Source organism: Ursus maritimus, unplaced genomic scaffold (assembly GCF_017311325.1).
Source record: "Ursus maritimus isolate PB19 unplaced genomic scaffold, ASM1731132v1 scaffold_12, whole genome shotgun sequence".
Taxonomy (NCBI): domain Eukaryota; kingdom Metazoa; phylum Chordata; class Mammalia; order Carnivora; family Ursidae; genus Ursus; species Ursus maritimus.
Window position 1 is genome coordinate 56,929,830 of NW_024423564.1, and position 26,660 is coordinate 56,956,489.

Sequence of the window (26,660 nt, forward strand, 5' to 3'; positions counted from 1 at the left end):
ATTTCATCAAACATGTCAAATTTAAGATTTTCTTATTGAACACTACAACAAAAACTTAGGATGTACTGTATGCTGGCTAACTGAATATAATAAAAATTTTAAAAATTTAAGATTTTCTCTTCCACTGGTTTTAAGAAATTTGATTAGGATATGTCTTGAAGTATGTTTCCTTTGTGTTTACTGTGTGTGTGGCTTTTTAAATTTCTTGGTTTTGTGGGTTTACAGTTTTCATGAAATTTGGAAAATGTTGGCCATTATTTTTTCAAGGGTTTTTTTTTTGGGGGGGGGGTCTACCATCCCTCTCCTCTTTTCCGGTACTCCAGTTATACATATATTAGGCCACTTGAGTTATCCTACACCTCACTGATGCTCTGTGCCTTTTTTTCACCTTGGTTTTTTATTTTGTTTTTCTTGGTTTCTATTGATGGGTCAAGTTCACAAATCTTTATTTCACTGTTAAAAATCTAGTCTGCTGTTAGTGTCATTCAGTGTAATTTTCATCAAAGACATTCTACTTGTCTAGAAGTTCAGTGTAGGTCTTTTTAAAAAATGTTCCATGTCTCTACATAACATTCTCAGATTTTCTTTTAAGTTCTTAAACACATGGAATACAGTCGAAATAACTACTTTAATATCCTTATCTATCAATGCTGTCATTCCTGTAATTTAGGAGTGAGTTTTTATTAATATTTTTCCTAATTATGGTTCACAATCCTGCATCTTTGCTGTCTGGTAATTTTTAATTATAAATTATACTTTATTAAGTGGTGGATATTTTTATATTCTTACAGCAGCTGTTTTTGAGCTTTTTTCTAGAATGTGGTTAAGTTCCTTAGAAACAGTTTGATCTTCTTGAGTCTTGCTTTTAATCTTTGTTAGGTAGGGCCAGAGTAGCTTTTAGTCTACGACTAATTTTTCTCCAATGAGATAAAACGCTTCGGAGTACTCTCCCCAACGCCCCATGAATTCAAAGGTTTTCCACTTTGAAGTGTAGATAGAAATAGGCACTCTACTCTGCCCTCCATGAGCCCTGAATATTGGTCCTCTAATCCTGTCAGGTGATTCTTTCCCATCTCTAGGGACTTACCTCACATGAGTGCCCTGTTTAGAGCTCATCTGAGTACCAGGCAGATTTCCCTGCATAGCACCTTCTGGAATTCTTACTCCGCACAGTTGTCTTCTCTTGTACTCTGCGCGATCTAGTTACTGTGGTCTACTTGAACTCCCAGCTTCATCTCTCCAATTTAGGAACATTGTTGGGCTGTGCTAGGTTTCCCCTCTCTACATAGTGGCCTGGAAACTTTCCAGGCAGGAAGCTGGGGCAATTGTAGGGCTCATCACATTTGTTTCCCATCTCTTAGGGATCACTGGTCTTCATTGCCTAATGTCCAATGTATTAAAAGCATTGTTTTATTCTGTTTTTTTCAGTTGTTTTCAGTGGGAGGATAAGTCTGGTTCCTCTTATTCCATCTTGACCCCAATCAGTAGTACAAGGATTTTATTTGAAAGGATGAGATTTGTATTTTTAAAAATACATTTTAAAAGTTAGATTTTACTGTTCCATTACATGCTTCCTCCCTACTTACTGCCAGTTGTTAAAACCTGTTATTTTTGCTTAATCCACTTCTTATTCCCCAATAATTTAGCTATTAAAATAAAAACAGAGTTCCCCCAACTAAAACTAAAAAATGAACAGAAAAGGAAAATCCAAGTTTCTTCTTCTTCTTCTTTTTTTTTTTTAGATTTATTTATTTTGAGAGAGAAGGGGGTGGGGAGAGCACAAAGGGAGAGTGAGAAGGAGTAGCATACACCCTGCTGAGCTGGGAGCCCGCTGTGGGACTCAGTGCCAGGACCCTGAGATCATGACCTGAGCTGAAGGCAGATCCTTAACCAGCTGAGTCACCCAGGTGCCCCAAGATCCAGGTTTCTAAAGTATGTGTTACAGAGTAAAAAAAAAATGAGTAAAAGCTGTTTGGTTTGTATTGCTGAGGGGCATTGCTATGGGGGTGGTGGTAGAAACCTAAGGTATTCAGTCTGAGATGTGTCAAGGGGAAGAACAATTGACATACTTATTTCATAAGTGTTATGTTCCTAGTTTTGTAAGTAAGTATTTTCCAGAGATGTTTATAACTTATTTTTTTTGTGTGTGTTCCAGATAATCAAGAAGAAAGATGAACTTCATCAATGGACTGCAGTCTGCTACTAGAAACTGTGTTTTCTTCCGATTTCATTTGCTGGCCAGCTGGAGAAAATGTAACACACTAGCTGTAATCTCACCAGACTGTCATCAAGTACAAATTAATCATACAATTAATAAGTATCAGGGTCTGGGAGTAAATCAGTGTGATAGGTTGACTTTTCTGCCTGAAAATTTTTATTTCTCTAAGACTGTTAGTAGCAAAAGACCAGGATGCCTCTTGAACACGAGTTGTAAGGAAATTGGGATGGTTACCCCCAAATGTACTGTGTGGAATGACTCTTTTTCAAGACAGCTACTGTTGAAAGAAGTTACAGGAGTTCCTGCCCTTTCAGAATTGCATCCTCTAAACTGTCTTCATGAAAGAGACATCAGGAGTTTCCACACTTCTCCTCGGTTTCAAGCTGCTCCAGTTCCTCTCTTGTTGATAATTCTTAAACCAGTGCAGAAACTATTTGCAATCATTGTAGGCAGGTAAAAAGTTTTTTTAAAAAAATAACCTTTTATATTAAAAGGTATTTGTAAAACTATACTTTTAATGAAAACTTGTTAGATTTCCTACCCATATTTAGCTCAAAATTAAGTTTCTAAATAGTTGGTTCTACACAGTTTTGTTAAGTATGATTTAGTAATCTTGGAATGATTTACTGCGTACTATTTTTTTAAGATTTTATTTATTTATTTATTGAGAGAGAGAGAGAGAGACAGTGACAGCGTGGGGGGAGGGGCAGAGGGAAAGGGAGAGAATCCTAAGTACACTCCGCACTAAGCATGGAGCCTGATGCAGGACTTGATTTCACAACCCTGAGATCATGACCTGGGCCGGAATTAAGACTTGAATGCTTAACTGACTGAGCCACCGAGGTGCCCCAATTTACTGCATATTATAGTATAAAAATATGATCTTTAAAAAATTAAATAGATACTTTTTAAAAGATCTTGCATTTATGATTAAAAGGATGAGAAATGTTGGTTACAGCTTGTGTATAAGAACAGTACTTACAAACATACGTGTTCAGTTTACAGAATCTGAGGCAATGGGTCATGAAACTGAAGAACTTCACTTACTTAAGAGTGGGCTCATGCCTAGCCAAGTTAACACTTAACTAGTATTTTATTCACTTTTCTATTCTATTTCCAACACATCTTTGTTATTTTCTCTTGGGTAGTCCTTCATAATAATTATGTTTTTATAGCTAAATAGTACCTTATGTTTAATTTAAACCTCCCTCCATATAATCTTGTTTTCTCTTATTTGCTCCATGAAGATTGAAAAAAGGTAAAGTTAGGCATTGTCTGCTCATTAAGCTTTCTTACCTTTGATGACTATGAAGGCCCTTCTAGCCCTCCTACTCCTATACTAACCAAACAAATTTTCTTTCTATCAGAAATTGAGAACTTGTACTCTCTAGTGTATTGTGTTCTTTATGCTTTCACATTGGCACCCAGAAAAAAATAACAGCTGTGTTAGCTCTTGATGTAAGTAACGGCTGTCAGAGAAAACCAGAGCTAGACAATAGTTAAAGCGGTAAACACAGATTTTAAGCAGGACTTTACAGTAGGGGAAGCGAGACCTAAGTATAGAACCAGAGTTAATTTTGAATACAGCATGGGCAAGTGGGAATTTATAGCTGAGCAGCAGGGTGAGGTTTGGTGGATGGAAAATTACTAAGAGGAAACATTAGGAGTAAGGGGGGAGTTCTCCCTAACCTGACCCTACTAGGCTTCTTGCTGAAGGCAGGTGAGGGTAATCAGACATCACTTTGGGGCTGGTGAATGGTGAGGAACCTAATCGGATACTGAGGGTGATCAGATATGGAAGATGGGGGATTCTGGCTAACCTGATTTAGCAGGATTCTTGCTGAAACTGGACAATGAAGAGAGAAATACAGAAGTCCAAAGGTGAGGCCTAGTTGAAAAAAGTTTAGGGGAGCCTGAGTAGAGTCTGGTAGAAGAGAAAATCTTTGTCACAACTCAGCCCAGGTTCTTAGGCCAATGGCTCTTTTTCATCCTTTTTAATCGTTATTTTTAACTTTTTGTTTTTGTTACTATTGTAACAACTTAACATTTTCTTTTAAACCGTGTTTTCATCATAATTTTAAGCAAAGAATAATAAGTCACGTAAAGTTTTAAATAGGAAATAATCTGGCCTAAGTCTCTTCAGGTTGAAACACTTTGAGGCATTTTAGGTGGCACTTAATAAAATTAAGATAACTTAGTTATTTTATAAGAAGAATTTTGTCAAGGGAATGATATATGTATCTTAAATTTTTGTTGTGATTTCACAGATGAACTTAGGAGGAAAAAATTTGTCCCAGTGTTGAAAACATTGTTTGTCACAATGTCTGTGAACCCTGATAACCAGCAGAGAGTATTGTTGCTTGGTAGAAAGTAGACCTCCTCATGTGCTAACCATACAGTCTCTCATTTCCTTATTTATGGTGTTTATGCTCTTATTACCTCTCCTTTTCATGTTCTTGAGGGGATAGCGGACTTTTTGCTAGTGAGCAATATTTACTTCTAACATCAGTGCCGAGGTGGTTTCCCTTGTACCTTGCCGAAGTGCTGGCAGGTTGTGCCAGCAGTTTGATGAGCGGTTGGGAGGATAACCCCCTCCCATGTTTATTGGGACAGTTCATCCCTACTAAGTGGTTAAATGTTCGGACCTGGGATCACACTGTCTTCCCTGCCTGGTTTTCCCTCATCACTTCTGCAACCTTGGGCAAGTTTCTTCACTTCTCTCTGTCTCAGTTCTCTGTCCTGTGACCCGGGGTTATTGTGACGGTTAAATGAGATGACGTATGTATAACGATTAGAATATTCGTTTGCATGTGGTAAACAGTCCATAATTGTTAATTAATAGAAGTTGTGTAAAATAACTTCTCATGTAGTGTTCACCTTTAAAATAACTGAAGAAAAAATTTAAATGAGCTTTAGAATTTTAAACTATAGTTCTATATATATAACTGATTACTTTTTCATCATTTAGTTAAGAATTTTATAAATTGAAAAACTTTGTCTATACAGAGAAATATACCACAAAAATTCCATGTTTGATGACATAAAATCCTAGCATAGATTAAGTTTTGGTGATACGTGCTGATACTATTGTCAGAACTTTGAATTTTCTTTTTGCTCTAGGGGCATAAGGAAATGGTGGCAGGCACTTCCTCCTAACAAGAAGGAACTATTTAAAGAAAGTTTAAGAAAGAATAAATGGAAGTTACTCCTTTGTTTCAGTAGTTTTGGATTGCTTTTTGTAGTGTTTTATTTTACTCACCTGGAAGTGAGTCCTGTCACAGGAAGGAGCAAGCTACTATTATTGGGGAAGGAACATTTCAGACTTTTATCAGAACTGGAATATGAAGCAGTAAGTAGTAAGAATTGTTTATAATCAGATTGCTTAATATAATACTCAAAGCAGGAAAGTTTCTTGCGTATGAAAGATAGACTACTTTTTTATGTTAGTCTTTTTTTTTAATGTTTTTTTATTATATTGTTAGTCACCATACAGTACATCCCTGGTTTGTGATGTAAAGTTCGATGATTCATTAGTTGCAAATAACACCCAGTGCACCATGCAATACATGCCCTCCTTACTACCCATCACCAGTCTATCCCATTCCCCCACCCCCTCCCCTCTGAAGCCCTCAGTTTGTTTCTCAGAGTCCATAGTCTCTCATGCTTCATTCCCCCTTCTGATTACCCCCCCTTTCTTTATGTTAGTCTTTGATAGAAAATTAGCATTTTCCCAAAAGGCCTCCAACTTTTCATACTTAGTATTCCTACCGCCTATGTTGCTTTTCTCATTTACCCAACTAGTTCCTGCTCATCGGATGTCACCTTAAATGTCACTTTCTCAGGAAAGCCTTCCTTGATTATCTAGACTGGGTTAGGCAGGTTGGCTACATTAGGCTCTAGGAGGTATCCTTCATACAGACTAAATTATGAATGAGCTCATTTGTAATTGTGTCCATGTTTGGTTCTGTTGGGGTCAGGTCTCCTACTTTCATTTTCTCTTTGTATACTGTACTCTTCCTTTAAATCATTTATCATGAGGGTAACATAATAATTATTTGCATAATTATTTTTTTGCTGATCTGTCTCCTTTGTTAGACTAAGCTCTATGGGAACACAGAACCTGTCTGTTTTATCATTTTATCTTAAGTATTAGCACAATGTACAAAGTAGTGCTTAGTATATATATTTTTTGGATAAGTAGGTATGTAATAGAATTTTGTACCTGGAAAGTAATGTAGAGTAGGATTTTTCTTTTCTAAAACATAATTTTTGGCAATTATATTTTTTGAATGCAAAATAAAGTTGGAATTCAGAAGCCTTAACTCCTTAGCAAGTATAAGGTAAGTTAAGCATTTTATACCACTAGTGAGTTTTTGAGGACAGATCCTCTTTTTCCAGGTCTTAGCACACACATAGTATGTACTCAGTTGGTATTTGTTGAATTAAAGTCTCATAGTCTCACTTGACAGCTTTGGCATGGCTAAATATATCTTTTATTTCAGTTAAGCTTCTGAGTTTATTGGTGGAAAGTTACCATTTAAAAAGAAGTAACAATTTTTTTTTACTAAAAAGGTTGTTCTTAGTAAAGATAAGATGCGTCTCTTCTAGTAGAATTTATACAGAGATTGGAGGTGTTTCTTAGGATAATCTTGTCTGAAGCAAGTTTGAGGAAAATGTTCTGGAAAGATTGAGGCAGGTCTAGTGTTAAATTAGTATGTCTTCTACCATTCATATCACTTAGAATCTTTAAAAAATTATATGTATGTTCATATATATTCTTTTTATTTTTTAACCTACGAATGTAATAACCTGCTTGATACGAAAACTCAAGCACATGTTCTTATGGAGATATTATAAAGTGCTATTATTATATATAATTTTGCTTGTTTCATCTACTTCAGAAAGGTTAATAATGCTTTTTGTTGTTCCAGTTTATATTGGTGACTTGGGCTTTTTAAAAATGCTACTGATATTAAAGACTATTTCAGATTTCAATTCTACAAAACATCTATTTTTAATATATCTCAGGGAAGGTTATAAGCTTCTTGATCCATATGTGAAAGAAGTTATACATTTTATGGAAATTAAAGTAATATTTTCAGAACATCCTTAATTTTCCTACACTTGAAAGGGTTTCTCATGAATATAGCTTCAGAAAGTGTCTTCATATGGTGGCTAGTCTTACTCAACATAGTGTAGAGAAAGTGACATGCCCATTTGTTCTAAAATTTCAGTAATTTCCTTTGATTCTGTGTGAATAAAACACTAAAATTAATGAAATGTCCTCTTTTTGGTAGAAGTTTTTTTTCATTAAGTATAGGGTGTTTTTCTAGTCAGTGGATTATGAAAGTAATTTTCTTTTGTATTGTGCTTCCTTGTGTGAAATCTTTGTTCCCTAGGCAATCTTTTGTTTTCCAAAATATTTAGGAGAGTAGAAATCCTATTTAAGCATTTTATTTGTTTATAGGCTAATAGAAAAGATAAAAGTTTTATGTCAGCCAATTTACATGAAAAATCTTAGTTATTAGAATTCATTCCATTTGTGAGAAACCACATTGCCTTTGCATGAATAATTCAAATTTAAGGTTTTGAGTGTTTAGTATATGTAGATTTTTACATAATTAAAAATTAAAATGTTCAATAAGTAGCCATATAACTTCTCATGAAGCAATATAAACACTTTGTAGAGCTACAACTCGCTTAAAATAAAGATGACTTTTTTAATCTTTCAGTGGATGGAAGAATTTAAAAATGATATGCTCACTGAGAAGGATGCCCGATACCTGATGGTTAAAGAGGTGGTTAATCATTTGATTGAATGCAATAAAGATATTCCAGGGATCTCTGAGATCAATTGGATTATTCATGTGGTCGATTCCCCAGATTTAAATGCCTTCGTGCTGCCAGTAAGTGAAAGTTCTCACACCTGATGTTTAATTGTTCAATTTAATGTCCTTGGTTTTTTTAAGGTGTTCCGCTTGCTTACATTATTTTCTTTATGGCGCAGAATGGACAAGTGTTTATCTTCACTGGGCTTTTAAATAGTGTGACTGATATCCATCAACTTTCCTTCCTTCTGGGCCATGAAATAGCACACGCAGTACTTGGGCATGCTGTAAGTACCTAAAATGAATGTTCAGTTCTTGCAATACTGCTTTGAAGTTAGCAAGTTACATCTTTTAAAACCTAATCTTTCCATTTTCTTTTTCTTTAAAAGATGGAATTTTAGTTTTTAGTAATTGATTTATTCTGTTAATTGAAAAAAATGTGATTGGCTAATTGTGAGAATTTTTATGGTCTTTAGTATTTGATACCTGAATAATTAGTGTTTCTCTTAAATACTATTTTTATCACCTGTGTCTTTTGCTAAAAAGTAATTATTCCCAACCTCTAATTATTTCAAATTAGATTTTAAACTTTCCATAATTATTAACACACTTGTAATCTGTTCAGAAAATTAACTGTATGAAAGTGATATTACTATTTAAGTGGGTAAATCAGTTTTCTTGCTTTTTTATTCATTCTCAGCGGATGGCTTGGAGCATCTCTGAAAATCTCTGGAATGATATGCCATATATAATTAATGCAGAGTAATAATAATGATACCTTGCCATTTTACAGTTTGCTGAGCTTTTAAATACATACCTTCTCAATTATAAATCTAATACCATCCTCATTAAGTATGTATGTAATATCCCTGTATTCTATATAAGGAAACTCATGTTTAAAAAGACTCTAAGTAACATGAGTAATGTGGCCAACTGGCAAATTGGGACTTTAACCCTGTTCTTTTGTTTGCAAATCCAACATTGCTTCCTTCTACCAATTACCTGATCACCGGCAGCACTTTTTTTAATGGATCATAGATTTCAGGTTGATTTATACTCCTGTGAATACACATCTGTTTGACTTGGTATGAGTCAAAAAAACTAATGTATTTGACTACTTATATATTTATTTTTATTCATTAAAAATAAGCAAGTCTCTTTTGTCCACGTTAATTGGAGAGACATATATTTTCTAATTGAAAACATGAAGGTAAATAGTGAAAGGATCGTGAAATGCTATGTTGGAAATGCAAGTAATGCTAATTTTAAATGGAAATGATAATGCTATTAATCTCTCTAAAAGTCATCTCAAATTCTCTCTCTTCCTTAAAGTATTAATAAATTCAAGTGGGCCACAGTTGTGCTTTTCTGAAGCACAGATAGTAATTATCTCCTTCATTTCTTCTGAGTTACAGAAAAATATAAAAAACATTTTCCTTGAACAGATATATACAAGAATAAATCTAAGCAATCGAAATAGATTGTCTTTCATAAAGGGCTTCATAAATGCAAAATCAATCAATTTTGGTCATTTTTAGCATCTAAGAGATGTTCATATTCTGTGCCTTTACTTTTCTGGCCTCTAGTTCAGTGCCTCATTCAGCATGTTGTTGCCATCTCTGTCAGCACGGGAATGCTAATTAGATAAGATATAAAAAGAAAAAAGTCTTAAAAATTGAAAATAGTTATTAATATTTTTGTAGAGGTCTTACACATTATCAGCACTGTATTTTCTCTTTTAGCAGTCTCCGTTTTGATTTGATGTAGCCTTTAATGTTGCTTTCTTTGTTCCACAAATACATATTTAAAAAAATTTTCTAGTTTTCTAAAACTCTGTAATAGCAATTATATTCTATAATAATAACAAACATTTTCTTTTCAGTAATGACTTTCATTTGTAGTTTTACTCTTTTTTGCTAAAATAATTCCATTATTGTTTTGCATGATATACAGTTCGTATAATAAAGCAAAGAATGCTTTGTGAGGGCAGATTATATCGTTAAGAGAAGTGTTCTATGTGATTATTTTTAGTCGTCAGCCATGTTTCATACATTCAGGTAATGATTCCTATACTACCAATGTCAGCATTACATTAACATTTATTGATCAGCTTTAGTAGCGAACAATGAACAATCCAGTGTGTTAAACTTGTACTTAGAAATTACTACCCAAAACAACTATTTTATGTAAAGTTGGTTACTGCTATAAATAAATACAAAAATTTATAGAACTCGATTTCCTAGTGAGAAATACCAGAGTGATAAAATTGCAAACTTGCATAAATGAATCATACTTCATATATTCGGTCATAAAGCCCAAAAGACTTTCATTTAAAATAAATTTCCAGTCTTTTTCTGATTTTTCTGTGTTTTAACTATTTTAACTATTTCGTATGGTAGGTGGTATTTAGTTTGTCCAAAGGTATAAGCATAATGAGCACACTTTTTGCTTTAAAAATTAATGCCTACATTAGAAACTAAAACTTCCTGGGTTTGATTCCTTGTCATTTTACTAATAGCTCTGTGAATTTTGGCAACTCTCTTAGCTTTTCCCCATCTTAGTTACTTTATAAAATAGGGTAATTGTATCTATTTCACAAGATTATTATGCTTGTTAATATAAGAAGTGTAGGTTAATGAACTTAATTCGTATCTATGAACCTGTCATTGTGTCTAAATGATGTTAGTTGGCTCAGTGAATGAATGAATGTATATACACGTAAGCAAGTATGTAAGCAAGGGATGGAATGAATTAAAGCACACAGAAGAGAAAGAATATGCGATTTTAGTTGGTAAAGGTCAAACATGTAAAGTCTTTAATGTGATTACACATGAACTAGAAAATGTAGGTATACATTGTCTTTATTTTTTGGTATATACTCTTAATTTATTAAATGTAATTTTCATTATTTTGATTATTCTCAGGCAGAAAAGGCTAGCTTGGTTCATTTATTGGATTTCCTAGGTCTGATTTTTCTCACAATGATTTGGGCCATTTGTCCTCGAGATAGTTTGGCACTTTTGGGCCAGTGGATACAGTCTAAACTGCAGGAGGTAAGTGTGAGACAGTAAGTTGAATTTGTAATGGCCTGTGATGAGGATATTTTAAATATTACTGTAAAGTAACAGATACCAGAGATGTTTTCACATACCATGAAATACAGCTACTTAATTTTAGGGTCTTAATGGTTTCTCATTTTTAGGAGATATTCTTTTTTTTTTTTTTTTTTAAGATTTATTTATTCCAGCGAGAGAGCACACTCACACATGCACACGCACACAGGCATCCACAGGGTGAGGGGGCAGAAGAAGAGGGAGAGAGAGAGAAGCAGATTCCCTACTGAGTGTGGAGCCGGCGGGGATCGACCTCACTACCCATGAGACCATGACTTGAGCTAAGACCAAGAGTCAGCTTAACCAACCGAACCACCCAGACATCCCTTTAAGGGATATTCTCAATAATGAGCACTCAAATGAGAAAATACTACATCTTCTAAATGATCGGGGATAGATGTGTTACAAGGGCTTAGCAACTTTTGGCTAACATAATATTGTATGTGAGGGGATAGTTTTTGGTCTTAGGAGAGAAAACCTGGTCACCAATCCTTTCCTTCCGTCACTTTATCTTCAGACTTTCAGTTTTGTCTCTCATAGTGACTGTGGTGTACTTACTATGACTCTCCCTTTCCCCAAAGATTTGCATTCTGATGGGGAACTTTTAAAACCTGTAAACTTTTATGGACACAGTGTTCCTGAAGCTGCTTTACCACCCTTATGTCCTTACTCCCAGTTAAACTAAAATTACCTGGAAAATACCAAAAGGATAATCTTATTAGGTGTTTGTTAACTTTCATTTTAGTACTTATGTATAATGATAATCGTTGTAAAATTTATTGAGGTCCTCATTTTGTTCAGAACACTGCACTACTGAAAGTAGGTCTTGCAGTCTTGATAATTGTTTTGTTAACGATGATTAATTATTTTATTTTACATCTTTATTCACATATTTCCTCTTGTCCTGGGAGGTTTGGTTATTCAGAAACAATCTGTTATTTGTTTATTTAATGATTTGTGGAGCACCCATCATTGTGCCATCTGGGTGCTGTTTAAATCTAATGCAGAAAATTCTTTGAGACAAATTGCTTTTGAAGTTGGATAACTAAGTCTTTTATTCAGTGTTACCATATCGTCTGGCTGCATTTATATTGAAATAAAGGTTCTTAAAAGGAAAAAAAAAAAAGAATGGTTATTCCATAGGTTACAGGATCTCATATTTTGAATTTTATTTCTGTTACTGATATGCTGGGAAGTCAAAGGAGTTAATGTAGTTTTTTCCCCATTTATCAGTACATAGCTTTTTTCTGCAATGTAATCTGAAGATTTTGTCATAAAAAAGATAACCTGTAGCTGTTTCTCCCTTGAAATACTTGATGAATCCTGCACCTTCATATAATTCTTTAATAATTAAACTAAAAATAAAGTAGGGATTACTTCTCTTTGGAATCTTTTTCCCTAAATCAAGGCTCCCCAGTAATTTTGGTGTTGAGTAAATGTTTGTCTAGAAAGCCTTGCTCCTTATGATTGGAGGGGATACTGATAGTGAAGTCATAAATGAGGGGGAATTGCTGACATTCATTTGCCAGAGAAAAGAAGAAACAGGGGCCTTCACATAACCATTGGGGCATCCTGTTTTTGTAATCTTAAAAGATTTGGGTATAATGTAGCAGCCCTCATTGAGTGCTACCAGGTAGGGTTTTGAAACTATTAGTAATAATTATAGTAGCTAAGATTTATTGAGTACTTACAGTATGTTAAGCACTAGGATAAACACTGTACATTAATTATGTACAGGGGTTAAGATTACAAGCTGTGAACAGGTGGACCTATGTTTGAATTTAGGCTCTGTTAGACCTAAATTCTATAGAACTTGGGCAGATTACTTCACCAGTTATAGGTCTCAGTTTCTTCATCTGTAAATTGGCATAATACTGGCTAACTCAAAGCACTATTATGGGTTTAATGATGCATTTTAAACTAGGATCCCTCAATCTGAGCACTATTGACATCTTGGACTAGATAATTCTTTGTTGTGGGGAATTGTCTCATGCATTGCAGGATGTTTAGCCTCTAAGTATCTACTCTAAATATCCGACCTCTACACACTAGAGGCCAGTAGCACTTTCACCCCCATCTTCCCTCCCCCACAGTTGTCACAGTCAAAAATGTCTCCAGGGGTGCCTGGCTGACTCAGTCAGTTGAGTGTCCAACTCTTGTCCTGATTGGTTCAGGTCATAATCTCGGCACAGGGCATGATCTCAGGGTTGTGAGGTTGAGCACCACATCAAGCTCCTTGCCGGGTGTGGACCCTGCTTAAGATTCTCTCTCCCTCTGCCCCTATACCTCCTGCACACGCTCGCTCTCTCTTAAAAAAAAAAAAAGTCTCCAAACATTTCCAGATGTCCCTAGGGGACAAAATCATATCCAGTTGAGAACCAGTGATTATAAAGCATTTAGCACAGTACCTAGTACATAGCAAGGACTCATTAAATAGGAGCTATTATTATTATTTGCTCATTTTATCCTGTCTGCAACCCTAGGAGATTGGTGCTCTTGCTACTCCATTTTACATTAAATAGGAGCTATTATTATTATTTGCTCATTTTATCCTGTCTGCAACCCTAGGAGATTGGTGCTCTTGCTACTCCATTTTACATATGATGCTACTGGGCTTAGAGGGGTTAAACAATTAGCCAAGGGTTCACAGTTAATAAGTGTCAGCATTTGAACTTGAGTTTAAGTTTTTGTCCTTTTAAAACCAATGTTTTTAACCAATTATGCTATCAGTAGACTTGATGGACCCCTGTAGACTGCTCATTGAGAGTGAAGACATGGTATAATACAGTGTAGCAACCTAGAAAGGATATGATCAAGAAGGAAGAAGGTCATATCTAGTAGTCATGTACTGTGGATCAGATTGATTATATTATTTCTAGACATCACTGACATGTAGCTACCTCTGAAACAGTGTTTCCTCTATTAATAACTCTGTTCTCAAAAGTCCTGCCTATTGATCCATCTCCTACAAATTTTAGTACTTACTGAAAATTAGAATTTAACTGGAAAGCATTCACATAAATACAAGTAATTAGGAAAGTTAAAATTACTATATCTATTTGTATTTTTTTAATTGAAGTTGGAAGAAAATTTCATTTCCCTAACTAATCAATACTTAGAAAAGAAAGATGGAATTAAGATAATTTATCAAAGGAAGAAAATTCTGCCCTATGGTTAATTTTCTAACTGAAATAAATTCTCACGTAGTGTCAGTGGTTATTATCTAGCTATATTTTTTCAATGTTCTTTTAAAACTACAAGATCAAAATGTTCCTTGGCTGTATTAAAAGCTTGCATTAATGAACTTTCTTAGGGGATCCTCTACACAGTAGGTAGAGATTGTAATTGGGAAAATAGAAGTGCAGGTATCCCCTGCTTTCTGAAAGTTTGTGTTATGTCACTTTGCTTTTAAGCTTTTTTCATAAAAGCAAGCATACGCTTTGGATTTCTTTTGGTTAGTGAAAACAGGTACTAATATAGGTCTTTTGTAAAAGCAAAGTAGTATGAGGCGAATTTTTGGAAAGTGGGGGATACCTGTATAGTAGTACTCCTCCCCTATTATCAATGGGATGGGGGGAAGGTGGGATATATTCAGGACCCCTAGTGGATAGGCCTAAAGCCCCAGATAGTATCAAATCCTATATATACTGTGTTTTTTCCTGTACATACATATCTGTGATAAAGTTTGTAAGTTAAGCACAATAAGAGATTAACAACAATAATAAAATAGAACAATTATAACAACATACTGTAAAAAAAAAGTTATGTGAGTGTGGCCTCTCTCAGAATACCTTATTGTACTGTACTCACCTTTTTCTTGTGATAATGTGAGATGCTAAAATACCTATGTGACGGGATGAAGTGAGGTAAATGACGTAGGCGTTGTGGCGTAACGTTAGGCTGCTATAGACCTGACCATGTGTCAGAAGGACCATCTGCTCCCAGACCCCTGTTGCCTGCGGGTAATTCAGACCATGGAAAGTGAAACCATGGACAAGGGGGACTGCTGTACTCCATGTGATACTGTAGACTCTCCAGAAGTCTGTAGGCATAAGTTTTTTTAATATTATTTTTATGTTTTTAAAATAAAGGCTGCACTTAGTGTTTTATATGATGGTGTTCTTTAAATGTTAATCATGGAGAGCATAAAAACTTTATCCTAGATGCTCCATGATATTAATTTTAAAAATCGCACTTTGTTACTCCTTTTACTGTGAAATAAATACCCTTGATGGAGCTTCTCTTTCTTATTTCTTCTTAGTATATGTTTGATAGACCATACAGTAGAACACTGGAGGCTGAAGCTGACAAAATTGGACTACAGCTTGCTGCAAAGGTAAGATGCTTGGTAGTTGAGAAAACACAGTGCCCTTCACATAGTAAAAGATAAATGTACATTGTCTTAATGAACTGTGACATGGGTAGAGAATGAGAGTTGGACTGTATGAAATTTTTCGTTAGTACCTTTTTACATTTGTGCACTCTAGAAGCTGATATACTCTCTTTATTTTACCCCTCTTTTTTGCTGATAAGGGGGCTTTTTTGAGTAAAATAAAGTGTAATTGTTTTTCCCCACTCAGAGAAAGGTTTGTTCTATTGTACCTATGATCCTAGATGAATCACCTGAATTTTTACAATTTAAATAAATGGAAGAATAGGCTTATTACTTCGTATCTTTGAGATTATCTTTGTTGCAGCAAATGACTGACCTTGGCTAGCCACCAAGAGCAGCTCTGGGCCTTTACTATGATTTAAGTTGGCTTTTGCTCATGTCTCCTTTACAGGGCACTGCATGCCTGCCTGATATTTTTATCATCTGTGATAATTGAGCATTTTTAGTAGAATTTAATATTAGAGGTAAAACTGCATTTTTTAAAATGAGTAAAAAACAACGGCACTTTGTACATAAAATTCAAATTGTACTTGATTCTTTGTTGGGTTTCCAGTAGTTATTAAAAGTCCTAGCTATTAGAAATCACTATTATTTGAAGTTCTTATTATGAGTTTTATGGGTTTAATCTCATAAATGAAGATATTGCTCATTCACAAAAACGAAAGTAGTTATGTGAATGTCACATAATGAGAATTGAGTGAATTATCTGACTGTAGATTGAGAGTTTCCCAAATAGTGGGCCACAGATTGGCACAGTTTCCTAATTTCAATATACTACAGTCTATGAAATTTTCCTTTTAATGTAAGTGTGTTTTGTGTTCTGGTTAAGAAATCTTTGCCTATTTCAATAAATGGTTACTGTTTTATTTCCAAGAAGCTTATTATTTTATTACCATTTAAAAATATAATACGAGGAAGAGGTCAAGGTAATTTTTTTCCCGTGTGGATATCTAATAGCCTCAGCACTATTTATTGAAGAATTATCTTTTCTCCACTATACTTCAGTGTCTCTTTGTCATAAATGTGGGAGGCTATAGAGAAGTCTATTTGTGGACTCCCTATTGTATTCTGTTGGCCTGTTATCTGTCTTTGAGCCAATACCACATTGTCACTGTAGCTTTGTAGTAAGCGGTGGTATCTAATAACTTCTGTCCTCCAGTTTGGTTCTGCAAGATTGACTTGGCTATTCTTAGTCCTTTTCCTTTCCACATAAATGTCAGAATCAGCTTATCAAATCATGCCTGAGAAAAACATGCTTGGGATTTTGATTGGAATTGCGTGAATTTAGGAACAGTTGACTACTGTCAATAATATTGAGTCTTCCAGCCGATGAGTGATTTATTTGTCCATTTATTAAGATGTTCTTATAATTTCAGTGTTGTTTTCAAATGTTTTTTTTGTGTGTGTGTGTATATAGGACTTACATATCTTTTGTTAAATGTACTGCTAAATGTTTGACATTTTTTGATGTTACCATATCATTTAAAAAGTAAACTTCCTCATATATAGAAGTGAAATTCGTTTTTTATAAATGACCTTGTATCCAACAACCTTGCTAAAGTCACTTAATTTTAATAGTGTGCAGATTCTTTTAGATTTTATATATACACGTTTGTGTCGCCTGTGAATAATGACAGCTTTAGTTCTTCCTTTCCAATCTGTGTACTTTCTTTTTTTACCTTATTGCAATGGCCAGAAACTTCAGTACAATGTTGAGGGTGGGCGGTGAGCACTTTTGTTTCTTTATGACCTTAGGGGGAAAATATTCAATATTTCACCATTCTGATGTCTGTTATGAAGGTTTTTTTTTTTTAAATCTGACTTGCTATAAGAATAGTTGCCCTTCTATTTCTAATATGGTAAGAGGTTTTTTTTAAATTATGAATAACTGCTAAATTTTATCAGATTCATTTTTTGTATTGATGAGTATATAATTTTTCTCCTTTAATCTGTTTATGTGGCAAACTACATTGATTTCTATTTTACACATTAGGACAACTTGTTATTTTTTAAATAAATCCACTTTTATCAGTTATATTATCCTTTCATTATATTATTGAAGTTGGTTTGCTAACGTTTAGCTTAGAATGTTTATGTCTATATTCATAAAAGATACCGCTTGGAATTTTCTTTTCTTGTAATGTCCGTCATGTTTTGGTATCAAGATTATGCTGGCCTCATAAAATGAGTTGGGAAGCATTTTTTTTCTTTTCTCTGGAAGAGTTTGTGTAATATTAGTGATATTTATATTTTAAATGTTTGAAGATTTCATGGGTAAAGCCATATGGGCCTATAGATTTCTTTGTGGGATGGTCTTTAGTTATGGATTCAGGCTTTTTAACAGATACAGAACTATTCACATTTTTCTGTTTTGTGTCAGGTTTTTTTTTTTTTTTTTTAAAGATTTATTTATTTGAGAGAGAGTGAGTGAGGGGAGGGGCAGAGAGAGAGGGGGGCAAAGAAGCCGACTCCATGCTGAGCGCGGAGCCCGATGTGAGGCTGGATCTCATGGCCCTGAGATCATGACCCGAGCTGAAATTGAGCTTTGGAAGCTTAACCGACTGAGCCTCCCAGGCCACCCCAGTTTTGTGTCAATTTTTATAAGTTTTGTTTTTCTAGAAACGTATGTTTTGTTTAAATTCTCAATATTACTGGTATAAAGATTTTTAATATACATATATATCTATATTTGTATTTTGGGTTTTTTTATTGAAATATAGTTGACACACAATATTACAGTAGTTCCATGTGTACAAAACAGGGATTCGATAACTCCATATGTATGCTCACCGTAAACGTAGCTACCGTCACCGTACAACGCTGTGACGGTACCATTGACTGTATTCCCTATGCTGTAGCTTTCATCCTGTGGCTTATTCATTCCATAACCGGAAGCCTCTGTCTCCTGCTCCTTTATCTGTTTTGCCACCCCTTCATGCTCCTCTCTGCTGGCAATCATCAGTTTGTTACCTTTACTGTATTTTTAATGTCTGAGAGATCCTGCATTCTACAGATACATTGTTTATTTGTTGAAAAGTTAATACAGTTTTATTTAAGGAGTTTCACATGTTGTGATTCCTTCCACTGCTAATCACCTTAGTTATTCTAAAGTTTAAGTCATAATCTTCAAGGTAGCCCTTTTTTAAAAAAGTTTTGTGGGGTGCCTGGGTGGCTCAGTTTTTAAGCATCCTACCTTGACTTCAGCTCAGGTCATGATCTCAGGGTTGTGGGATCAAGCCCCATGCAGGGCTCAGTGGGGAGTTGGCTTGAGAGTCTCGCTCCCTCTCCCTCTCCCTTCCCCCGCCCCGGGCCTTCCCCCAACTGCTCATTCTCTCTGTCTCAAAATAAATGAATCTTTAAAAAAGTTTTGCTCAGTCCGCAGTTCTTTTGGTTTGGCTTCTTTGATCTCCACTTGAATATGGACATACTTCAGAAATTCACCAGCTGTAATATTTGGGATCCGGTTTCTTTAAGCAGTTTACTTTAGGGCCACGTTTAGGGTCTGAGTAGATGGATCTGCCTAGTTTTCAATTTCAGACACCCTCTAGACATGAGTAAGTTCAAACTGTATTCACGCCTCAACTCTCACACCCTAGAATAGTACAGATTATTGGGACATGCCAATACCTAAGATTAAAATAATTTGACTGTTAGTTCTTCCATGGTTTTAGCACATCTGACTTGTTCTTTCCCACAGATAACACACATTTCAGCGTGTATATTTTCTGTCACTGTCTCGTAGCTGTGTCCATTCTGCCATTAAACTCATCTTTCACTTTTAAATTTTAGTTATTGTATTTTCCATTCTAGAATTTCCATTTGATTCTCTTATAAATTTCAGTTCTCTGGTGAAATTCTCTGTTTTGTTATAATTTTATATATTCTTGATTGTGTTACTCATAATTTTTTTTTAAATATTCATGTTTGTTAACTCTGTTTTCACTATCTCTGGCTCTGTTTCTGCTGTCTGCTTTTTGCCTTTGGTCTTGTTTCTGTGCTTTTTTATTGAGTTCTGGACATTTCATTTAAACAGTACTATTGGCTCTGAATGATAATTTCTTCCATTTTAGGGGATTCTCCCTTTAGTCTGGAGGACAACTAGAATAGAGCAGATTATTTCAGTCAGTCAGAGCCTGAGCTGGGTCTTCATAAGTTTCAATTTACCTCTACTTCACCTTCATTCATAAGAGTATTGCTGTTCAGGGAAGTCTCTAAGTTCCTTCTCTGTAGTGGTTTTTGAACTTCAGTTTTTGATCTGCCAGCACCATGAGACTGTTGAAATCTCTATTCAGTTTTCATCCACTTTTTGTTTAAAAAAGTGCACTGTACAGCTTAAGAATCAATAAGATGCCTTGGTGAACTGGCATCCGGTGGTGTGTTTGCCCTCCTATCTTTCACATCTTAGCTTCTCAAATTTGGCTGCCTTGTCAAGCCTGACTTGTAAATTTTGGCTCTTTAGTCCTGCTAGACAGCTGAAAACTCTCCTTAGTCACCTCTTTCTGCTTGGGTTTCTTTTGAGTTCTGCTTGTATTCTCAGCCTCTGGCTCTTTAGTGCTTAGAATTTAACAGATTTCACTGAAAGCAAGAGCAACACACAGATCAGACTCACCTTCCTGAACTTTCCTTCTTCCTGGAATTTTGGCTTTTCTAGTCTTAGCTGACTCGGTAACTCTCCAGTACCTTTGAACAAATATTATTTATGTTTTATCCAGATTTTCTGATTTTTTTTGTTGAAGTATAATTGGCATACAATATCCTTTTAGTTTCAGGTGTATGATATTGATTCAGTATTTTTATACATTACGAAATAATCCCTATGATAAGTGTGGTTACCATCTGTCACCAAAGTTATTACAATATTATTGGCTATATTCCCTATGCTGTACATTACATCCCCATGACTTATTTATTGTATAACTGAAGGTTTTTACCTCTTAATCCCCTTCACCTATTAGATTTTCTAATTGTATTTGATAGGAACATTGTTCTGCTATAATTATTTACTTGGTCGCTGCTAGAAGAGGAAATCTCTAGCTTAGTCTTTTTAATAGCTACCTAATATTCTGTAATGCCAATAATTCATTTAATTATGTATCTGTTATGTACTTTTGGGTTATTTCCAGAGTTTTTTGTCATTGTTTAAATTGCAAATAATTCCATAGTTGGAATCCTTAGTCACATATCTTTATGTTCCTTGCACTTTTATAACAGTAGGTTGGGATTGCTGGCATTGCCATGTTTATTTTTAAAAGATACTCCCAGTTATTACAGAATGTTATGGCAAATCTTAACCAATGACATATCAGAATACCCTTTTTAAATACTTACATCAGCACTGTTTTCAATATTTTTAATTTTTGTTAATTTGGACAAAAAAAGGGAATCTCATTGGTTTTAAAAATGTGAATTTTCTTGCCTAGTAGTAAAGTTGAGAATATTGTTTCATTTTTATTGAACTATTTTATTTCTTCTTTTGCAAATTGCCTTTTTAAAAATGTTTTTCTGGGTAGATTTTAAAAATACATATTCTAGGCCCCACGCTTGGAAATTCTGAGTCGGTAGTTAGATGACGAAACCCTGAATCTAAATATGTTTAGGAACTTCCAAGTTATTCTGCTCTCTAGGCAGGTTTGGGAATTACTACTTTGGTGATCAAATGCCAATTTTATGTTTTTGGGTGACTTGGTAAATTAAATTCTCTATTTAAGAAAGAAGAATGAAATTAGAGAAGTTAGTAAATACTGATACTGCAAGCCATCTATTTTTTAAGAGAGTATATCTGGATAGATATAACTATGATTTCATTTTCTAAAGCACATCTAAATATTGTGTTGTGGACGAGGTGACCTTTTGCCAGTTGTGGTATCATACTGGTTCAAAGGAGAAAACAATACTGCTACAGATATTAAGTCATGAATGCATAGTGATACAGGTAATATCTTTGTTATGGAGCACTTAGGATATAATGTTCTTTTTTTTTTTTTTTTAAAGACTTTATTTATTTATTTGAGAGAGCTGGAGAGGGAGAGCATGAGCACAAGTGGGGGGAGGCAGAGGAAGAAGCAGACCCCCCACTGAGCAGTGAGCCTGATGCAGGACTTGATCCCAGGACCCTGAGATCATGACCCGAGCGAAGGCAGACACTTAACCAACTAAGCCACCCAGGCACCTTGGAGCACTTAGGTTATAAAAATACCATGTCTGAATACACGTATTTATTTCCTACCAAAAGGGAGGAACACTGTAAGAACCTCAGATATTATATTGTTACTACCATTCATTCTGTGATATCACCTGTTTAGATGATAACGCCATTATCTGTCATTTAACACTGTATTCTAATATGGTGCTTAGTATGTTATCTGTATTGTCTGATTGAATCCTCTGGTAACTCTTTGAAGTAAAATTAGTATCATTATTGATAAAGGAGCTAAAGCCCAGATAGGTTAAGTTACCTTCTTACAGGTATAAAATGGTAAACCCAAGTGTGTATGATTTCAAAGTCTGTTGCTCTAGTTTTGTTTCTGGTCTTATCCCTCTACCACAGTTACATTTCTCAAGATCAACCTGTTGTCTCCATGTTGTCATATCCCATGTGTGCTTTTCTACTTTTATCTTGTTCTTTCTCTTAGTAGCATTTAACACTATTAACCATACTGCCCTTTAAAAGTATGTATATATTTGTGTGATTAGCTACACGTTTCATTATAGTATAGAAAGTTGTTTAGTATTGTAAACTCATAAGGAGAAATATCAGCCCTTACTGCCCCTGTGCCTTATACCCCAGAAGTGAAAGTCACCTTAACTTCTTTAGCTGTTTACCTCTGTATTTCCACATAGTGTGTTTATTTTGTAATTTCTTGACTCATTAGGTTTAGACGATTGATTTCTTGTTATAGCAGATTTAAACTTTTATAATCTGACTAAGGTTTTTATTTGCTTATTTACTATTTGTATTCCTTCTTGGTTAAGTATTGTTCAGTTTTTTTCCCCCCTCCATACTCTAATAAAATTGTCTATTGGCTTTGGAGTGTTCTTTTGGAGTGTATTCTGGATACAGTCATTGTTGGATATGTGATTTGAAAATGCTTATACCTTATCTGTGGCTCATCTTTTCTTAACAAAGTTGTGTGCGTGTGTTTTGTTTTTTCGTTTTGTTTTGTTTTTGCAGAGCAAACATTTTTTAATTTTGATGAAATCTAGTTTAAGGTACCCCCAAGGAAACTGCCAATTTCTGGACTGAGCTGCTTTCTGATATCTTAACCAACAAATTCCAACTACCCCTTGCAGCCCTATACTGTTATCTTCTAACTCCTTAGCTTAGCTAAACTTGCCATGTTCTGCTTTGGTTCTACCCCCTTACATTGTGGTCAGGAAACTACCTCCAGGCAGAGAGCAGGAGCAAATCTGGGGATCGCACTGTGAGAGAAATGTTTCTCTCAAGAATCACAGTCTTATCTTGCTTTTTGTCCAGTACCTGAAAATGTATACCTCATGTAGTCTTCCAGTGTTATGGTTATTAGTGGTGGGAGGACAAATCCAGTACCAGTTACTCTCATAGATGGAAGTACATACATCCCCAAATTTGTAACTTACGATTGTCCATATTTTATAAGAAGGCACTAAGAAACTTTTCAGAAGCTCTGTATACCTAGGTTGGGATAGTGGACTCCACTGTAAAATGATAAGGCAGTGAGCTAGCTCTCTCTTTGAGAACTTCCACATGGAATATATGTAAGCCCTTTCTCTGTGCCTGTTCAGGTGTCTTTGCAGAAGAATCCTGTAAAACTGGCTGTTGTTAAGGGTTGGAAAGGGAGAGGGAGGTGGGGTTATCCCATTCATTATGGAGACTCTTCTTTAATTCTCTATTTGAATCTTAAACCTCAGCCCTTTTTTCTTGAGTATCAAATGCAGAACCCTTTCTGGAGTGCCCATGCTGTGGGGGTATCAGTCGGCTGCCAAAGAAGCAGTGTAGTATAGTGATAATGAGCGAGCTCAGGAACTTGACTGCCTAAGTTTGAACAGCTGCTTTGCCAGCTCTAGAGTACTAGCTATGTGATCCTGTGTGAGTTTTTTATCCTTTCTTTGCCTCAGTTCTCCTCATCTATAGGATAGGAATAGTAATTGGACCTATATTATAGAATTAATACAATTAAAATCCTAAGAGCACTAATCTTCTAATCATTTATATTTAAATGTATGCCTGTGTTTCAGCTATAGTCAAAAAATTAAAAACAAAACAAAAACCAAATATCTGCCTGTTATTTCCTCTTTCAATTTCACAGATATCTCAAACCTAATATATTCAGTATATCCCTGATTTTCGCTCACATCTACTTCTCGTCTTCCTTTCCCCAGTGAATATACCACCTTCTATTCAGTTTCTTTTGGAAGAAATCTGGAGTCCTCCTTAGTACTTCCTTCTCAATCATTCACATGGAATCTTTCACTAAGTATCAGTAGTTATATCTGTAAAATATATCTCAATATGTTTCCATCTCTACCATTAGCATTTTACCTGAACTTCTGTGTCAGCCTCATTACAGCTTTCATTGGCTCCAATCATATTTCCCTCCACTTTGCCATAAATAATAATTAGGTCCAGTCAGCTAGGATAGTCACTTTCTCAAGGTAAGACTTAAGTGGACACTGGCCAGCATTTGTCATCAGATTTTTTCAGATTCTACTTTTGATTGGCACATTCTTTTTCATATTTGTTAATACACGCTGTTAGAGACATCTTTGAGACCCAGGTGACACTCTTTAAATTAATATACATAGCCCTTCTCTGACCTATTACATCGATTTCCATTTATTAATTCAATGTATATTTAATGTGTATTTATCATATTCCAGGATGTAGGGATACACAATACCTCTATGGAGGTCAGAATTTGAGTAACAAGCAGAGACAGTCAATAAACAATTTTCGTAGTTTAAAGCATTGTGATAGAGATACACAAGATCCCCTGAAAAAGGAGAGCAGAAATGTAACATTAGCTACGGTTGAGAACTTGGCCTAGAGATTAGACTGAGAAAAAGATATTTACAGCAGACATCTGAAAGCTAAGTAGTAATTATCCTGATGAAGATGTTGATGGGGGTGTTTTTGGCATGGCGGACAGCATGTTCAAAAGCAAACTTAGTCCCGGAGTTAAAAATTCATGTGCTGAAATGTAGAGTTCAAGAGCACAAATGTCAGGAGATAAAACTGAAAGGGAGACTTGTTAGCAATTGTGCGGATTTTATATCTTACCCGTAGCATAGTGGTTGGGACCTTGGACTCCAGAGTCAGACTAACCTATGTTTGACCTCTCATCTGTTTCCCATGATTGTAGGCAAATCACTTACCCTTTCTAAGTCTCTTTTCTAGTCTGAAAAATGGGAATAATGATAGTACCTACCTTAAAGGGTTATTTTGTATGTCCTCTACTTGATTCTTACCTGTGGCTTATATCCTCTTTTTGGACATTGATGCATCAGACTTTCTTGACTTACTGCCATTTAATATTCAAATCACAGAACATAATTATCTTATTCCTCATTCTGTCCTTATTAGGCAACCTCATTATAGCCTGGCTTCCTTTGGACCATGCCTAGAAGGGAAAGAACATAATGATTTGAGGACGCAGATGCCCTGTGCCCTTGGTAGTTTTGGCAGTTACAGTTATTGCCACACATTAATAAGTTGATATTCTGCTTTTATATCAGTTTTGTGAACTTGGTTAATGGGAACTGTTTCTGTGAGATGGATTTATTGGTCATGCGCTGTCCCGTTAGATTTATGAGATTTTAAGGCCAAGGACTAAACAGAATATGGAAAATTCTTTAAAATCAAGTTACTCAGGAGGCCTCTTTGAAAATAGGCAGCTTGCCTCCCTTAGAGTGCTCTCTAGTTGTGCTTTGTTATTGGGTGTGAGTTTATTTTGTATATTTACATTTTTATAGTTTTTTTCATTTATAAGACATTTAGTTTATCATTATATAAATTGTCAGACTAATATAGGGTTGGTAAAAACTGGTTGGACTAAGGTGTGACTTACCCACAGAATAATAACTAGATGTCCAGTTACCAGCAGACAATCAAATTCAGTATTTGATTTGTGTGTGTGTGTGTATGTGTGTGTATTCATTTGTCACTGTAAAGATAATTTGACACTTTACAGTCATTTATATAAATGGCTGATTTTACTAACAGCTAAATCATTCTTATTTTTTAGTATCTGTTTCTTAAATATGAAGAAGGAATCTAATTTTGTTTCAGTGATTTTAATGCAGGAGCAGCCTTTTTTTTTTTTAGTAGGGCACTGTATATGATTGTAGTTGTCACAGTGATTAGGGTAGTAGAGATTACTGGTGTTTAATGGGCATGCAGGGGGTAGGGGATGGGGACAGAGATCATAAATTCCCTAGACTGGCCTGGAGAGTCAAAGTTTATTAGTGTTCCTGTTGAGAGATGTTGCCTGATGGTTTCTTAAAGTAGCCTGAATTACTATGTAGATAGCACCATCTAGTGACAGAAATAGGTAATAAACAATCTACTTTAATCAGAAATAAAATCAAAATTCTAAAATTTCTGTAAATAATAGCTTAAAATCATAGACTTTTGGAGCAGGAAGGAAAGTTGGAGATAATCCAATCCGCCTTCTCCTTTTACAGATAAGGAAATTAGGGTCCAAAGAGGTGAAGTGATTTGTCCCATAACATGCACCTCTAGTTAGGATGAGCTCATGTCCAGGTCTCAGAGTTTTCCAGGTTGGTAATCTGAGCCTTTGTCATAACAAACTGACTGTTTCTGTGTTCTATCTATATCTTAGGTGCTTTGCTTAATGATTTAAGAATAAAAAAACGGTAAGTGGGGAGAACATCTCATTTACTAGGTGCGTTATAATGTAAATTTTCATAAAGCATACATCATGTATTACATCTTACTTGAACCTCATTGTATCACTTAGATAAATGAGACAGGCTTTTGTGTTTTCACTTCATTTTTTAGTTGCAATGATTTTAGCTCTAAATGTTGAATCTTATAAAACTTTAGGATAGGGAAAATATGTACATGAAAGTTTATTAAAACTTCATTGTATTGATTAATGAACTGACATGTT

At 35.0% G+C, this 26,660-nt stretch overlaps 1 protein-coding gene across 3 annotated transcripts in view; it reads left to right on the top strand.

Moving 5' to 3' along the window:
- OMA1 (OMA1 zinc metallopeptidase) overlaps nucleotides 1-26,660 on the top strand; it is a 78,382-nt gene that overhangs the window by 6,215 nt on the left and 45,507 nt on the right. For all 3 annotated transcript variants that reach the window (XM_008699145.2, XM_008699146.2, XM_040627252.1), the window contains exons 2-7: nucleotides 2,156-2,671; nucleotides 5,339-5,567; nucleotides 7,951-8,124; nucleotides 8,226-8,333; nucleotides 10,971-11,099; nucleotides 15,421-15,495. In XM_008699145.2, coding sequence (XP_008697367.1) covers nucleotides 2,172-2,671; nucleotides 5,339-5,567; nucleotides 7,951-8,124; nucleotides 8,226-8,333; nucleotides 10,971-11,099; nucleotides 15,421-15,495 — 1,215 coding nt within the window. In that variant the 5' untranslated portion in view covers nucleotides 2,156-2,171. The remainder of the gene's footprint in view (nucleotides 1-2,155; nucleotides 2,672-5,338; nucleotides 5,568-7,950; nucleotides 8,125-8,225; nucleotides 8,334-10,970; nucleotides 11,100-15,420; nucleotides 15,496-26,660) is intronic.